This window comes from Didymella exigua (assembly GCF_010094145.1).
Source record: "Didymella exigua CBS 183.55 unplaced genomic scaffold M421scaffold_27, whole genome shotgun sequence".
NCBI lineage: Eukaryota > Fungi > Ascomycota > Dothideomycetes > Pleosporales > Didymellaceae > Didymella > Didymella exigua.
Window position 1 is genome coordinate 107269 of NW_022984801.1, and position 16270 is coordinate 123538.

The window sequence follows — 16270 nt, forward strand, 5'->3', positions numbered from 1 at the left end:
GTTGGTGATGACAAAGAGCTCGAAAGCCGAAGGCGGCGAGGGCCCGCGCTTGAACACCACCCCCACTTCAGCTCCCACATGCACCTGTTGACGCCTCCCATCACGATCGCGCCGTCTCCAATGACACACTTATGTATCTCAGACGCGCGTTCTCTTCTTCCCTCCACATAATAAACAACGCCCTTTCGAAATATATCTCCCCACTCCCAAGAGCGAGGTTCATCAGCACAACAATGGGCTCCACAACACAAAAACCGGTCCTCATATCCGGCGGAGGCATTGCGGCATTGCTGTTTGCAAGGTCGATGCTCCGCCAGAAGATCCCCTTCATCGTCTACGAACGCGATGCATCGATAGTGTTCCGCGCACAGGGTTATCGCCTGCGCCTCTCATCTGTCGGACTAGACGCTATCGAGTCAGTCCTTGGGCCAGAGGCTTTTGAAAGATTCTATGATGCCTGTGGTAAGACTGGAGGAGCAGGATTCGCAGCTATTGATCCTTTGACTGGCGAGACGCTTGGCAGCGACGCGCCAAGCGTAAGCAAGGAGACGCTCACAAGTCGAGGAGGCCAAGTCGTTGGCATCAGTCGCGGCGATATGCGCAAGATCTTCTCAGAAGGACTGGAAGACAATGTGCGCTGGAGCCATCACGTGACTGGGTATGAGAAGACTGAAGGCGGCGTTCGACTGATCTTCAAGGATGGCAGCAAGAGTGAGGAGGGAAGTCTGTTGGTCGGAGGGGAGGGTGTCAAGAGCCCAGTTGGAGGGCAGTTGTCGAATGGCGCAATCAAAGTCTACGATCTTGGTTCAAGAGGTATTCACGGACAGGCGCCCACCAGCGCGTTTAAGGGCCTAGGAGAGGGTGTGTTCCGTCTTGTAGATGATACCACTCAGCCCAACGGTGGAAAGGTCTTCATCATCACGAACGTCAGAGCCAACGATATGGGCAACCCAGATACCAACTTTGGCTGGACAATGGGTGGAAGTCCCGGCGTGATCACTGCGCCCAACGACAACTACACCATCATCGGCAAGCCAGCTGCTTCAATCGCCAAATCGTTGACTTCCCACTGGCATGAGCGTGTAAAACCATTGTTCGACAACATGGTCGAGGACGAGGCCGCATTCTGGAAAATCACATGCTCCGATCCAAAAGGCGTACCAGGATGGCCGAATGAATCGCGCGTGACCATCATTGGGGACGCTGTCCATGCCATGACACCTGCAGGAGGTAACGGTGCGAACACAGCAGTTCGCGATTCCGATCTCCTTGGTCGATTGGTCGGCGAAGCCTGGGCTCAAAGAAAGGGAGACACCTGGGAAGGCGTCACCGCCGCATATGAGAAAGAGATGCGTGAGTACGCCAGTGCCGCAGTCAAAGAGAGCTTTGGACAAGCGACAGAGCAATTTGGCATAAAGCTCGATCTTGCGACAGCGCCTACCGTCAACGAATACGTAGCTCCAAACTAGGCAAGATCTCACTGACGCAGTCGCTCTACTATTCACATGCTGCTTTACTCGAATCTTCCATAATTAGCAAGCCCGGTATCAGGTATGGACAACACGGATCGACGGCCTTTTGGACCAAGGGTTGATCAACTTAAGGGCCCATGGTCGGAAGATTCTGTCCTGCCTTGCCCCTTCGGACTTTTTTTGTGAGCTGCCTTCTTGGCTTTCTTCGGCCTTCAAGAGACATCCTACTGTGTTTTTCGGCCATATCATGCCATATCTAAGTGGCTCGGATAGGTGACCCGGTCTATCCTATGCGCTAGTCGCAGGTCGCGGAGTCAACTCCGTTGGCTCCACTGCGCTGCGCCATGCAAGCGCTAACACGGACTCCCAGATACAAATCACACCTCAACTTCTTCCCTCATCGTTTTGCTTCTGTATACTAAAATGTGGCAGTACGTATTTGCGGCCGTGGTGTTGTACGCAGGATGGAGCTGTGTAACACTCCAAATCAATCACAAACGTGCATCATCCATGGGCATACCGCTAGTGCGCGTACCTGTTGATGGCCTCAATGTTCCATGGCAGGTGCTTGGTGCACTGATGTTCAAGATTCTCGATGGTTTGACCTCGCATACTTTGCCGACTTTCATTCACTACACTCGAAGGGGCTGGTTCTGGAAGGACAAAGCGGCATCGCATCTTCGCTACGGACCAGTGTGGGCAACAGTCACCCCAAAAAGTACATGGGTGCAGCTCGGCGACCCTGATGCGGTTTACGAACTGTTCTCACGGAAACAAGATTTCATCAGACCTCATGAGAATTACAGTGAGCACACTTCCAACATTGCTGTCAATCATGCTGACACAACACTCAGAGCCGTTAGGGCTGTATGGGCCCAACATCCTCACAGTCAATGCGCAGCAATGGCCACGCCATAGGAAACTCGTCGCTTCGCCGTTCAACGAGAGCATCATGAAGTTCGTGTGGAAAGAATCCACTAGGCAAGCAACGCAGATGATAGCTTCTTGGGCAGACTTGGGGACCTCCAGCATCGCAGAGGACACACGCACAGTCTCGCTGAACGTGCTCGCTGCTACCGGCTTTCGAAAGTCGTTTGACTTCCAATCAGAGAGCAGCCATAGAGCGAGGACTGGTACGCCGGCTGCCTCCACCTACCGCGATGCATTGTGCAAAGTACTTGATAACATCATCCTCTTGCTGATATTTCCTACTCGGATTCTGTCGCTATCATTCCTACCTTGCTCCTTCAAATCCATTGGTGAAGCGGCGGTAGACTACAGAAAGCATATGGAGCTTATGTTGCAAGAGGAAACGGCTGCGGTAGAAAGAGGCGAGCAAGGTTCGGGGAGTCTTATGACTTCATTCGTGAAGGCTTTGAAGGCGGGTGAAATCGCAGCCAGTGACCTGCAGACATCACGAGGTCTGTCCGTCGACGAGGTTATCGGGAATGTCTTCATCATTAACTTCGCTGGTCATGACACGACCGCTAACACGCTCGCATTTGCACTCTGCCTGCTTGCGTCAGAGCCAGAGATACAACGATGGCTGGCAGAAGAACTTGATGCGGTCACGAAAGACGATGACAGCTGGGACTACGAACGCTTGTACCCCAGCCTGATGCGCTGTCGAGCAATCTTAGTAAGTCAAAAACCTTGCTCGCATCAACCCAAGACCCACAAAGGGACCGGTGCTCACCACCCACTGCGGGCCGACTTTCTAACAGCACCGCAGTACGAAACATTGCGCATGTATCCGCCTGTTATGGCGCTGCCAAAGCATACATCTTCTACACCGCAACGACTACAAGTCGGTGATCGTGAGATCGTGATACCCGCCAACGTGCACGTTCAACCAAGTCTCTTGGCACTCCACATGCACCCAAAGTACTGGGTTCAGCCCGAAAAATGGAACCCTCAGCGGTGGATTACTCGCGCGTCTGGCGATAGTGCCGATCAGGGTGAGGCGCTTGTCAAGCCAAGAAGAGGCACGTACTTCCCCTGGTCAGAGGGACCAATGAACTGCCCAGGGCGCAAGTTCTCAGAAGTCGAGTTCACAGCGGTGATCGCTTGCTTGATGAGAACGCACCGACTCAGCATTGTCAAAGAATTAGGAGAGAGCGAGCAGCAGTCGCAGCAACGAACTTATAAGGTCGTGAACGATTGTGACGACCAAATGTTACTCAAGATGCGAGCCCCTGAAAGGGTCAGGCTGAGATGCGAACAGAGGATTTGAATGCAAGGCTTCAGGCGTTTGAGGCTTCATTATTCGGGCCGTTGAGGTCAGTTCGTCCTGGGAAACGGCTTATCCAAACATCTTCTCCGCCTTCAATTTGTTTTCTTACCGCGTGCTCTCGATAGCGACCTCTCTGGTGACTTTAATTCCATTTCCCAGTATATGCTCCTTTGAACTACACTTAACGTCTTAGAATCACCTAACTCTACCCACTCTTCGTCTCGACCGTTGACCTTGCTTTTGTTGGTCGCTTCGCGTAGCATTGACTAGGAGTATTGTAGGCTCCGGTGGTGTCGCCAGCGAGTTTGAATACGCGGCGAAAGAGAGGACGCGAGGGTTTGCGCGGGATTGCATTTGCCCCCTTTGATTGACAAGCCGCAACAGGCCAGCAGGGGAAGATAATATAAAGTATGGCGATGAGATTCATTGCTGTAAACATCGCCGATACTACGTACAGACTGTACGTATACTTCACTCTGCCCGAGGCGGTGCGCATCAACATGAGCGAGATGCTAAGCTTGATGGGAATGGTGGCTGCACAGTAGAAGACCTCAAAAAAAGAAGTACTGCTTTTATGAGTAATTGCAAGATGTAGCACTGTAGGGCTTTGTTGGACGCATCTACATGCCCGTCTTCATCTGCTCCGTGTTGAGCTTTGCCAGGTGGATCCCGATGCCGTTATATGCACCTCCGATGCAGAGGGCGGTGAGCGCTAGGAATAGGATCTGAAGGGTCAGTATACTGTGGCCGACAGATATCACGTTTGCCACGTGCTGCTGCAGCCGTCATAGACCAGTCATCCATGCCAAACGCCCCAATGCGAATTCGTGTGTAGACGCGGAGCCCGAAGGTCACATACGTGATAATAGCGAGGGTAATGACCGATCCAGCAAGTTGAGGCGCATTATCTCCGTAGTAAACCATGTTGGAACGATGATGGAGAAGGGTTCAAAAGGGTAGAAAGGTCCGAGTGGGAAAACAGCAGCATACAGGTACAAAAGGCTCAAGAGATGGGGTAGATATGGGTCCGGGGCGAGAGTTAAACTTACCATGAGATTGCGTACGAATCACATATCCTGCTTATGAGTCAAAGCTGACATCTGAAGCAGGGTAGACCAGGTGATAGTATACACCCAGGGTTATCGCCTAAGAAAGGAATTGCTGTGCCGTAGGATCTCTGCAGATGCAGAATTGATTGCTGATAAAGTACCGCAAGCAGCGGATCGTGGTCGGTCTGAAGGATCCGAGCAGTGAACTAGGGCTTCTCAATGGGAGGCTTACCCCATTTCTCGAGCCATTTCCAGTAAGAGATCATGTAACGTCGCATCCAGCGTACGCAATGTTTTCCCTTGCGATGGCAGTCTGAGGTAGTCTGTGGTTCTGACAATGTGACAAGCTCTCGCGGACCTTGACGATCTGTTTCGGCGGAAGACCCGCAATTTTTGAGCTCATGTGCAATCTGCAAATACAGCCTATCGAAAGAGAGCACATACTATAAGGGAAATGGTGTTAATAGTTATGGGTTTTGACGCTCGCAAGTCGTCCTGAGTTCAGGCGTCCCGCGTGGGTGCTCGTCTCACTTAGTCACGGCGCTTTCTACACAAGCAAGCTAACTATCGATACTGTAACGGTGCGGGAAGCGGGTCGCCTTCGCTTCGTGCGTCTAAATTGAACTCGAATCCAGTGATGAGCGGCGCAGGTGTTGAGGTTGGCGCGGCTCGGCCCATTGGTTTGACTTGACATGCGTGTCTCTTGAACTCTTCCACCTTTTTGAATTACCGATATTTGAAGCTGTGAGGCTGCACCTTAGGTAGCGCTCTGCACCTAGCGGACAGATCAGAATCTGCCCGCCTTTTGCCAGCACTTCATCCAGAGGCAAGAGCTGCTGAAAAACGGAACGGTCCTCGAGAAACCGACATTTGTGGTCGAATTATGACATATGCAAGATCCATGCTCATCGCGTCTACGTTCCATCATGGAGTCCTACTGTTTGAAGGCCAGTGGGACGGTGCAAAGACATCTCTCATTCGTTACCTCACTCGGCAAGTCCAACAATTGATAACCGGTGTTTGAGATCGGTCAGCGACGGCGTCCATAATCTTCAAGGGCATTAACACCATGAATGACTACAGATATAACAGAGCTAGCTTGTGGCTGTCGACTCTTCCGACTTCGTCTTTCTACTTTTCGACGATGGGGTCTCCGGTCATCTGGCGCGGGCCCTTGGAAGCAGCGTCACCCGTCGTCACAAACGTCTACTGCGATTGCGCCAGCAGAATGTTAAAATTCATGCTCGCACGTCTTTGTCTATATGCCAAATTTTATTGTTTCCAAGTGTTTCCCTCTTCCAGTTGTACTGCATTTAGCATCTGAAACATCTGAGAATGGTTCCCCCATTGGTGCGCTGGCCCTTGATTTGCTCTTCCTACTGCTATGTGTCACGAGTTCACTTGGTCGCAGATTCTTCCTTACTTTAATTAAGATCGTGCTCTCTGGCTGGCTGGTATTTAATAAGAGCCTACGACTTGTCTCTCTGGCGACGCATACGTAGCGACTCGTATTAACGCAAGGCTTACTCTGTCGATTTAAGTCATCTTTTTTTTGCACATCAGTCTACTTCACCCTTAATAAATGGTTCATCCGGTGTAGAAATCTTGCGTATGGCGTTTACAATGCCACCTCTGGTGTATCAGGTCTAGTGCTTCTTTTCCCCTGGGGACATTGCTTTGCATGAAGGACTTTGGCGTCACGTTGCGATTGAGTTTCTTAGCTCCCACAATTCTCAGTGTACCTGCACGTTGTTTGATCAGGCCTCCACTGCTAGCACACATAAGGTCGCCACCGAAAGACCCGAGAGCAGCATTTCTAGCCGAACGACAATCGCCTTTGTATTCCGATCTTCTCACTCCTTCAGCCATTGTTATTTCCGCATCTGAATTCCTCCCAAGACCTGAGATTCCTATTTTCTGTCACTCTCCTTCCATCGTGCGCATACACCCTTGGCCTCGATGCGTCGAAGGCGTCTCACCCTCCCAACATATCTGTACTATGCGAAGTTCCCAAATTCATTTTGCTGAGCTGATTCTCTCATCGTATCTCGATATAGATTCCGCACTCGCGATTCGCTCCCATCTCCGTTGTAGGAGATCAATTTCCCTGGAGGTCGGCTAATTCATGCTCGATGCTATCCATCCTTTCTTCCACAAAAGTTCTTTCCAAAAAGGTTTTCTTCGAACTGCTGTACAGCGCCTCTCGGTTGATAGATCATTCTTGCTATCGTAAGGAAGAGCGCTGCCGTGCAAGGTGAAAACGTAGTAGTAAGCAAAACTATTGTACTGTTCGTCTGGCTCGACCTGCTCTGTGGCATCGCCGACTCTCATATCTGCTTCTATGATTTCTCTTTCTTGTTTAGTTAGTAAGTTATAGAATTCTAACTGCGTTATATGCACGTTGCAACCCTGCCTGTAACACTAGCACTTACTAAAGCGCCCAGCATAAACACCAACCTTGCATAACTACACGCTTACACTATACACAACTCAACAATAATTAATTCATTGAAACCCGTCAAATCTGATTATAGTATAACAAGATGAAGTATACTTTACAGGACTATAATAGGGTTCTTTGGGCCAGAATAGGATTGGATTTTAGTAGGGTATTAGCAGAGTGTCTAACACACCCTTATGTCCGACGCACCTGTGGAGTACTTTGGCTCTTATATTATAATAGGCTTTATTAACTAGATAAACTCGTTGCATTGTGGTCCTCTCCTTGCTCGTCCCCTACTGCTTCATTAACGCCTCCAGCGTCTTCCTTGTCCCCTCAACAATCAACTTATGCTCCACAGTATGCATCCTCTCCGCAAGTTGCTCCTCAGTTTCGCCAACTCTAATCTCCACCTCTCTTGTCACGATCGCGTCCCCTGCATCCACCTCCGCGATGACCTCATGTATCATCACACCCGTCCGCTTCAATTCCTCCTTCTGCCCCGCCTCCCACGCCCTGCCTATCGCATTCGCGCCCGCAAACTCGCCTGGCAGTGCGGGATGTAGGTTGATGATCCTGATGCCCGCTTCAGCAATCGGATTGAGGAAGTTGGGCGTGACAATGTGCATCCAGCCTGCACAGACGATCAGGTCTGTTCTTGGGGCATGGTTAATGATCATGTTCGCGAGGTCGGCATCGTATTCGCTGCGCGCGAGGTCGAGATCTGAGGGGTGCTTCTTCTTGTAAGGGATGAGGTTGTGGTAGGAAGTTGGTATGCTGGCTTTTGAAGCGCGTTCGAGGCCGTATGCTGCTTTGCGACTGCCTGTAGTCAGAGTGCGGTTGCCTTATCTAAGCGTAGATATGTTTACTTTGAGATCACATGTACGATTTTCGCGTTTGGGAGCGCGTCGGTGCCGCACGCATCGATGAGGGCTTGTAGGTTCGAGCCATTGCCCGAGATCAAGACTGTGAGATTCTTGCCCGTCATTCTGTGGTGTGTGGGGCCAAGTACGAAAGAGCCTGGAGGCAACGTACGCGCTCGTTTCAGTAACAACCTCAAGGTTGAGGCTCTGTGCCTAAAATTTGAGGGACGTGGGGGGTGGGGTAATCCTTGGTATTACCCCGCCGTATCACGTGATCTCGGAGGTGATCATCAAAGTCCGCAGTCTGAGGCTGACGAACATCTTGGTGCTGCACTACCACGATCTCCGGCACAATTGAAACTCCTGCGTAAAACTTGTTGATCTAGCTTTGTGTAGACCCTTGGCTTGGTTTACTGTTCTATCCGCATCATTCCTTAATACTGGCGAGGTCTTGGAGTAGAAAGAGGTGGAAAGGTTTTTGAGGACAGCACTCACCTCGACAGATGCAACCTCTCTATGTCGATTGCCTTGGAGAATGATTGCTGTTACACAAAGGCCTTAGCTACGCCTTTGCCTTGAGCAGCGTAAACGCTGAGCGGTTTCTACTTTATAACAACATCCGAAGACACATGGATTGTCTAAGCAAAGCGGATATCGAACGAAGCAAGACGTCAGTACCGGTATGGATTTGAAATCGGCGGAACAATATTTCCACAAGATATGCGGACATACGCAATAGTGTCTTCTGTTGTGGCCATCGACTTCATGGGTGCTATCACTGTCCTCTTAGCAGTTCACCAAGGAAAGCTAGCCCTTGATTGGGGTGAGCAGATCACTGAGAGCACTCTCGACTGTCTCTGCGGGGATTCGATTGACGCTGCTGGTTGTTGTTTCTCAAATTCTTTCCGAAGAAACAGCGCAGCGGTTCCTCAACCACTCTCACATCCACAGTACAGGGACTCGGTTCTGGCGAGTCGCGACCGAGGGTCCAGGGGTCCCTGAAGCGATCCGGTTGCGTACTGCGGCACGATCCAGTTACCTCTTCGCCTCAATGACTATTTGTTGGTCCGTCCATACAACAGGCCGACCGCACTACAGAGTGCACGCTCGTTGCTTCATCGATTTCCAAACATCAGATGCTTTGCACACACCACAAAGGCACAGAAGCAGCTGCGTCTTTATTGCGAAGCGCGACGCTTTAGGTGTCTCTGCGCCCGATCTTGTCGCAGTGATACTTACATGCGCTGTGACCGCTACGGACAGCTCGGAGCACTAAACTCGTGTTTTTCCCTGGTTCCCGTATCGAGTGCTCGAGAGTCGTGAGTAACGCGAACTACTGCACCCTATCACATACGATTCTGGAAGGTGTCAATCCGCAACCGAGCATCTGTACATAAGAAGATCCAATCACTAGATAGCTCAAGCTCAAAAAGGCCTAGTTTTATAAAAGAGCCGGCAAATGTCGACGGAGTCGGCATGTCAACGAAGCCACCTGCCGCCATACCGCCCTAGAAAGGTGCTACCATGGTGACACAAGACCCATGGGTGAAGTCACATGGCGTATATAGAGGTTTCAATTGGCTTGAGGTCACGTTTTCCCGATGACATGCCTTCATATGCCGCCGAGACTAGGCCTATCATACACCCCCTCGAACGGCACTTCAAGCCGGATCTCAGCTGATAGTGTCGCAAGATGTACTGATCTGCCAGTCCTACGCCTGTTTGAATCTGGCCCCTTCATACAAAGCTGATGTTTCGTGCGAATACGACGTGCGTCCAGCAAGTGAGGAGCTGCAGCAGCGCGCAGCTCTTGCAGCTTTGCTTTGGATTGGTCAAACTCCAATTGAGATTGTGCAATGTAACTGTCGTGCGGTCTATAAGGATCTGGCGCACGTGTTCCCATGGGACATCACAGTGCTTACTGCACAGTGCTCACTGCACAGGCCCCATAGCCAGCCACCCGGGTTTCCCGCAATACGCGAGGAACTGTCCAACATAGCAGCCACGTGCCAGCTTTGACCCCATACAGGCGCAGTCACGTTAGCAATCACACTGCATCTTCCATAATAGTCAATGATCTGACGATACCTTGCAATGATAAGTTCGTATCGCAGCACCCTTACAATCTATCCGCTGTAGAGGCGCGCCTTGAGGCCCCAGCCATCACGCGAGATCAACACACGATCATGTAGTGTTAGGTGCGGCGCCATTTTAATGTATCATAGGAATCCCTCCCGAACGGTGCGGGCGCGGCGTCATTAGTTACCACTCCGGGACGGTGCGGCCGATCACGTTATTCCGCAATTGCTCAACTCACTGTGCCAAGGAGTCCCAGGTATATACGGTATTATGCCGAAAGAGCAGCCGATAAGGCTCTCATTGCTTGATTGATTGTTCGAAAACCTGAAATCACGCCCGGCACCGCACGACGACGTTGTAACGATACGTCATCAGAAACAATTGGCGATGCCCTAACGTTAAACTCCAACAATGATGCCTTGTAATCTGAGCCTCTGAGGTCCCAGGGTGCTGGGCCCCCTCCCGGTAACCGACCGCAAACCGCGTAGGCGTCAATGGTCGTTCGGCCCGAAACGCTTCTTCGGCGATCATATGGGCTTAGCATACCTACAGAACATAGGTGCACCGCATTGAACTCGTCATTAAGCCTCGAATCATGACAGCACATGCATCGCGGGGAACATCTCGCGGCGTAACTTGGTGTGACCCTCGGTGCACGCATCTACAAGTAAGCCTCCACGACCTACAGACGATCGGCTAAGTTGCCCGCACAACATATACTATATCTGAGTTAGCACTTGTTTCTGTTCTGTGTTAGCCCCTTCACTTGTACGAGAGTACTCCTCCCCCGCCAAGCATTAGAATGAACCTCTTGGTCTTTGTAACCTTCGCTTTTCTTGCTCCGTCCTCTTCTCGCTACCCGTCTCGATCTACTATATCTTCACGAAGTCAAAAGTGAGCGCAGCAGGCAGCTAACGCTCGGATTTCCGCTTCCATGCCAGTGTAAGTGTACTGAGGTTTGCTTGGGCTAGGAAAGTGGATGCCAGCCTTGGAAGGATCACTCTACTGCACCTGCCATATCCGACGTTGAAACACCAACATTGGCCGATATACCCCCGAATTTAGTCACTTAGTTCGATCTTACGGAGCATGCCTATGCAGGATGCATCTCCGGTTCTCTTCCAAGCTGATGGTCACTCAGTACCAATGGCCACAGCACGTCGGTCTCGATTGTGATATGATGGTTAGATAGTCTGAATGTCTATCACCAAGGCCTAGTTTCACAATCCGCTTGCGATTAAAGTTTACCTGTGTCCCTATAATCGCTTTCAATCTGTCCCATTACGATGGTTTTCTTCGATTCTAAAGATCTCATGGACAAACGACAACCAATGGAACTGCCCCCTTTGAGCGTCATTCTATCTTGGCCTCTACCAAACTACAACGACCCTGTCACTCGGGGCAACGCGCTTGTCATTGCCAATGCTATATTCCTGACTTTGGTGCTGATTGTTGTGTCACTGCGTCTGTACTGCCGACTAGCAGTTCGAATATGGTTCGGGCCTGATGATCTCTTCATTCTCGCAGCTTTGGTGTGTGCCAAACCCTGGAAGAAGTTTCCGTCTTCGAAGTTCCTAGTACTAACACTCGAAGTTCTTCACTATCTGCCTAACCGCGGTTGTCATCCTGGCTAATGAACACTTTGGATGTAAGTATCCCCGTACCTATTCAATGGTACTGACCTGACACCGGCAAGGGAACAAACACATCTGGGATATTCCATTAGAGTCATTGTCATCGAGTCTCAAAATTGGGTTGGTCGCTAAGATAGCATATATATGGGCGGCGTCATGTACAAGGCTGTCTCTGCATTTTTTCTACTATAGGCTTACGGGAGGCGCCAACAAGCCGTGGTTCAAATGGCTCGTCCACGCGAATGTTGCGTTGACCGTTTCTATACTAATAACCGTCACGTAAGCTCCTCATATGACCCTTGAGCATCTCGATTGCAGTCATAGAGCACTGACTTGGAAATAGGTTTGTGTCGATCTTCGCATGTCACCCGGTGTCAGACTACTGGAAAATTGGTTCGGCTCCCGGCACATGCCTTGATGAGGGCGCCTCGGGCTTGGGCAGCGGTATTGTCAATTGCATTGCAGATTTCACGACCTGGCTCACACCCATACCGCTGGTGATCGGTGTCAGTACTCATTCTTACTTTTGAACCACAATGCTGACCATACTTAGCTTCAAATGCCCCTCAGACAACGAATTAGCATTATCGCGCTGTTTGCTTTAGGCATCATTGTGACTATAATTGGGATCGTTCGGACATGGTTCATCTACAAGGCCATACTGACGGCAGATATCACCTGGCATACCTATCCATTGTGGATCGCCGCCGCCGTCGAAATCGATCTTGGCGTCATATGTGCATCAGCTCCGGTTCTTCGTCCTCTGATTATCTCGATGCGCAACAAAATGAGCGTTGCGTCCGCATCCAGTGGTTTGTTTAAGAAGCCGTATTTCGAGGTGTTCGATCCTTCTCAACGGTCAGATCTGAAGGTCAAGGAACCAGATACATCGAGTACCTTCTCAGCGTTGCCAATCCAGAGACCTGAGAGTGCTCTAATAGACTTGGAGCTCGGGGACGTTTCCAAACACAGCCGTATGTGCGAGAGTCTTTACACAGATATTGATCCAGAGCTAAGATCATTCAAGGTCATCATTCAGAACCGAGGCAGCACCACCACTATTAGCGGCGCCCGTGAAAGACACAACAGGTCGCACAATAGCTAGTAGTAACCGAGATCATGCTGTGGAGCATAGGTTGGTCAGGTGTTGGAGAAAGCAGTGAGCGTGGTGACGAAGGGGCACCAAAGTAGCTACGAATCATATTGCTTTACAAATGACAACATCAGCAATGATCTAAGGCCAGATCTCGCGCCTATAAACGGTAGAGGTGAAGACGACGACCTGTCTTAGCGTCAGGCTTCAGAAGAGGCGCAGTGAATTTATCAGAACAAGAACGGGCGTTCTAACTTCTCTCGAGAGGGTAGATGCAGACAGCTACGGTAGTATTGGCGCTATGCAAATCTTGCCTACTATTTTTTTCTGGAAAGACACCGAAAGACACCGTCAGAAACAATCATCCCATTCACCTCCTTCCTTGCTGGACCTTCGGTACAACAAGCCAGTCGCACCACACCTTGGTCGAGAATCCGCAGCGCCTGCGCTACAGGAGATTGCACGTTCCTGATTGGAATATGATACCTGCGCTAGCCTTACATTACCTATCGGATTTTGAATGTGTTAGAATGTACCACAAAACACTTTCATGTCCAAGTTTCATTATTCTCAATATCAAATGGCTAGGGGACAGGCTGACCTCCAAATTGAGAGCCATTTCGAGGTGGGCTCGCGTCAACGCAACTTTCTTCGCTGCGGGCCGCAGATTGTCCGTCACTGCAGCAGTCTGCTCTCTATACCCTTGCGTGCGGCACTACACTTTGTCGTCAACGATAAGGCCAAGGAGATTCATGTCAGATCAGGCGTCATGCGAGTATACCTGCTTGATGCCTTGTCTAAAGCAGCAGATGGTGTGGCAAACCAAGACGCTCTCCCCAGCGAGAAGAGGTACCATACATCTGTCTGGAAGGACAGTATCTTACCTCTTTGCTTCTATGGCCGCAACATTGTAGTTGTTTTGTTTACAAGCACAAACATCAGAACAACTAGCACTGTTCACGAAAAGCTGGTGGTGGTCCTGATGAGCAGAGTACGCTACTCTGATCCAAAGACATGGATAAAATTAGTCCAAACATACCAGTCACTCTCTGTTGGATCTACGATCCCAAGCCCAGCTTCTGTGGCGGTACCGTGGATGCACTGACCCTGCCCAAATGACTACAGTGGATATGGCACCGCAAGACGCACAAAAGAGGTTCCAGCGGATATTACCTTCTCGGTTCTGATGAAGTCACAGGTCCCCAACTGATTAGGGGCGTGAAGAAGGACGCAGGCGAAATAGCGCTTGAAAATGGACACGACCATGAAGAAAGCTGTATTTGACTACATCCCTGTCACACTTTACTGCTGCTTCCTTCAATTCACTTGCTTCGCACAGTCGATGCAACTCATATCCCGAGGAAGGACACAAGGGCGACCGGTCCCCATAGTGATTACTCTGAGAGATCGTACAAAGGATATAAAGTTTCTGCGAAATTTGTGAGGTTGGTCAAGAAGCACGTGCTCGATCGACCTACCAGTGTGTCACAGCCCGCGGGCCGCCAGCGCGCCAATCACATCACACCGGAGACTTTACTGATGAGCGAGCAAGCTGCTGACACACGCCGGGAGCGGATACGCATCACATCCGTCGCGACTGCTGACCTCGCAAGCTTACAAACTCCAGACACGACGTGCTCTCAGCAAGGACGCGTTCGCTGCGCCGCCTCAAACATGGCATTTGGCGTGCAAAATGTAGGCGTTCCAATTCCGGAACACGATAGCGCTATACCGCGCTCGCTAGAAACTATTTTTTTTCGTCCGTGGAACGGCGCGACAGGTGCTAAGCTGGTGGCTCCTGCGCCAGAGGTAGGTATATGAGTATCTCACAGCTCATCTATGCATCGTTCTACAAATTCATTTCGCAATTATTTCAAGATACACACTCTTCTTTGCTATCTTTCAGCGACCTCCTGCTCTTGTCGGCCCCTTCACCATGGCGGAACAGCGCAACATCGTCGTCCTCGGCGCCTCAGCCGCGGGTCTCCAGAGTACTCACTACATCATGAAGCACATCCTACCGGCCCTTAAGAAGAGCAAGACAGACGCAAAGTATCACGTCTACCTCATCAATCCCTCCTCAGACTGGTGGTTCCGCATTGCCTCCCCCCGAGTCGCCGCGTCCACAACACGCATGTCCACGGAGCAGATCCTCTTCGACGTGCGCCCGGGTCTGAAGCAATACTCCAGCAGCGACATTACCTTCATCGAAGGCACTGCCACTGGTCTCAGCGAGCAGACCCGCTTCGTGACATACCGCCGCGCCGGCGCCAGCGCGGAAGAAGCGCTCCCCTACCACGCCCTGATCGTCGCAACAGGGAGCCGCACCCACCACCAAGCGTTCTCCATGAGCGGCTCCACCAGCACAACCCTGGCTAGTGTTGCGCTCACCAACGAAAAAGTGCAGAGCGCAAAGGACATCGTCATCGTCGGCGGCGGTCCCACGGCCGTCGAGTTCGCAGGCGAGGTCGCCGAGCACCGCAACGGGAAACCAGGCCGGTTCCGCACCGCCCCCAAGAAAGTCAACATCACCATCGTCACCGCGTCCGACACCCTTCTCCCCGCGCTGCGCCCCGCGATCGCGCAAGCCGCTGACGCCAAGCTGCGCGCCCTCGGCGTCGACGTGCGGTACGGCCAGCGCGTGCGTGACGCGTCCGAGACCGCGGGCCGCACAACCGTCACGCTCGCCTCGGGCGCCAGCATCGACGCAGACCTGTACGTGCCGGCGCACGGCGTGGAGCCGAACTCGGCGTTCCTGCCCGCCCATCTGCTCGACGAGAGAAAGTACCTGCGCACCAACGAGGGGACGCTGCGCGTCGACGCCGCGGGGCCGCGTGTGTATGCCGCCGGCGACGTGGCGAGCTATTCGCGCAACAGCATGATCGACATCGTGAACTCACTGCCGGTGCTGTTCGTTAATCTGAAGCGCGATTTGCTCGCGTTCGATGCGGGACTGCCGGATGCGAAGCCCAAGGGTGTGGATCGCGTCTATGTCCGGGAAGAGAGGGAGATGCAGATTGTGCCTATTGGGAGCGGGGGCGGCGTTGGCGCGGTCATGGGGTGGAAGGTGCCGAGCTGGTTCGTGTGGATGCTGAAGGGGAGGGATTACATGGTTGGCATGTCTGGTGCGCCGACGGTGAGTGGAGAGAGCATGAAGAAGGAGGTTGTGTGGACTAAGGAGGAGGCCGTTATTTGAGCTGGGGCTGGGCTTTGCGTTGGTCGGCGTTTGTGTGGTGTGGGTCCTTGTGTTGGGTTATTTTGTAGATGGTTTGAGCGTATACCATAATCTTTCACCTTTCTTAGCTCACAATAGCGCATCTTGCAATATACCAGTCAATATCAGCATTCCTATCCGCTGTGTTCGATTTCAACTTCGGGTCTGTCAGAATATCCATAGCTGCAACTCT

The 16270-nt window shown here is 51.5% G+C and overlaps 7 protein-coding genes across 7 annotated transcripts; 4 read left to right on the forward strand and 3 right to left on the reverse strand.

Moving 5' to 3' along the window:
- Positions 1–233: 233 nt before the first annotated feature.
- Positions 234–1469, forward strand: M421DRAFT_69357 (FAD/NAD(P)-binding domain-containing protein; the record flags this gene model as incomplete). Its single annotated transcript, XM_033596600.1, has 1 exon — positions 234–1469. One exon carries the CDS (start codon positions 234–236, stop codon positions 1467–1469), a length of 1236 nt encoding a protein of 411 aa, XP_033445892.1.
- A 213-nt stretch (positions 1470–1682) lies between these two features.
- Positions 1683–3808, forward strand: M421DRAFT_234342 (cytochrome P450). The gene is made up of 3 exons (XM_033588431.1): positions 1683–2277; positions 2327–3111; positions 3205–3808. The coding sequence occupies exons 1-3, from the start codon at positions 1896–1898 to the stop codon at positions 3703–3705; spliced, it is 1668 nt and encodes a 555-aa protein (XP_033445893.1). The 5' UTR covers positions 1683–1895; the 3' UTR covers positions 3706–3808.
- A 517-nt stretch (positions 3809–4325) lies between these two features.
- M421DRAFT_7669 (uncharacterized protein) lies at positions 4326–4629 on the reverse strand (the record flags this gene model as incomplete). The annotated part of the gene is made up of 2 exons (XM_033597245.1): positions 4326–4417; positions 4476–4629. The coding sequence occupies 2 exons, from the start codon at positions 4627–4629 to the stop codon at positions 4326–4328; spliced, it is 246 nt and encodes an 81-aa protein (XP_033445894.1).
- Positions 4630–7336: 2707 nt separating this feature from the next.
- Positions 7337–8468, reverse strand: M421DRAFT_423473 (phosphoribosylglycinamide formyltransferase). The gene is made up of 2 exons (XM_033593483.1): positions 8064–8468; positions 7337–8013 (listed from the first exon to the last, which is right to left on the reverse strand). Exons 1-2 carry the CDS (start codon positions 8180–8182, stop codon positions 7491–7493), a joined length of 642 nt encoding a protein of 213 aa, XP_033445895.1. The 5' UTR covers positions 8183–8468; the 3' UTR covers positions 7337–7490.
- Positions 8469–9669: 1201 nt separating this feature from the next.
- On the reverse strand, positions 9670–10362 carry M421DRAFT_398184 (uncharacterized protein; the record flags this gene model as incomplete). The annotated part of the gene is made up of 3 exons (XM_033590156.1): positions 10181–10362; positions 9994–10145; positions 9670–9941 (listed from the first exon to the last, which is right to left on the reverse strand). The coding sequence occupies exons 1-3, from the start codon at positions 10219–10221 to the stop codon at positions 9670–9672; spliced, it is 465 nt and encodes a 154-aa protein (XP_033445896.1). The 5' UTR covers positions 10222–10362.
- A 1105-nt stretch (positions 10363–11467) lies between these two features.
- On the forward strand, positions 11468–12539 carry M421DRAFT_12953 (uncharacterized protein; the record flags this gene model as incomplete). The annotated part of the gene is made up of 5 exons (XM_033587367.1): positions 11468–11668; positions 11730–11784; positions 11833–12049; positions 12114–12276; positions 12324–12539. Coding segments are annotated over 5 exons (852 nt in total), but the record flags the coding sequence as incomplete, so codon positions are not given.
- A 2260-nt stretch (positions 12540–14799) lies between these two features.
- On the forward strand, positions 14800–16059 carry M421DRAFT_69171 (FAD/NAD(P)-binding domain-containing protein; the record flags this gene model as incomplete). Its single annotated transcript, XM_033596592.1, has 1 exon — positions 14800–16059. The coding sequence occupies one exon, from the start codon at positions 14800–14802 to the stop codon at positions 16057–16059; it is 1260 nt and encodes a 419-aa protein (XP_033445898.1).
- Positions 16060–16270: the final 211 nt, after the last annotated feature.

What these genes read in the sequence shown, in the direction of transcription:
- M421DRAFT_234342 (XM_033588431.1), top strand. Translation starts at nt 1,896, where the DNA reads ATGTGGCAGTACGTATTTGCGGCCGTGGTGTTGTACGCAGGATGGAGC. An exon ending in CAGACCTCATGAGAATTACA is followed by an intron (nt 2,278 to 2,326) that starts GTGAGCACACTT and finishes CACAACACTCAG; the next exon opens with AGCCGTTAGGGCTGTATGGG. An exon ending in TGCGCTGTCGAGCAATCTTA is followed by an intron (nt 3,112 to 3,204) that starts GTAAGTCAAAAA and finishes ACAGCACCGCAG; the next exon opens with TACGAAACATTGCGCATGTA.
- M421DRAFT_423473 (XM_033593483.1), bottom strand. Translation starts at nt 8,182, where the DNA reads ATGACGGGCAAGAATCTCACAGTCTTGATCTCGGGCAATGGCTCGAAC. An exon ending in ATCGTACATGTGATCTCAAA is followed by an intron (nt 8,014 to 8,063) that starts GTAAACATATCT and finishes GACTACAGGCAG; the next exon opens with TCGCAAAGCAGCATACGGCC.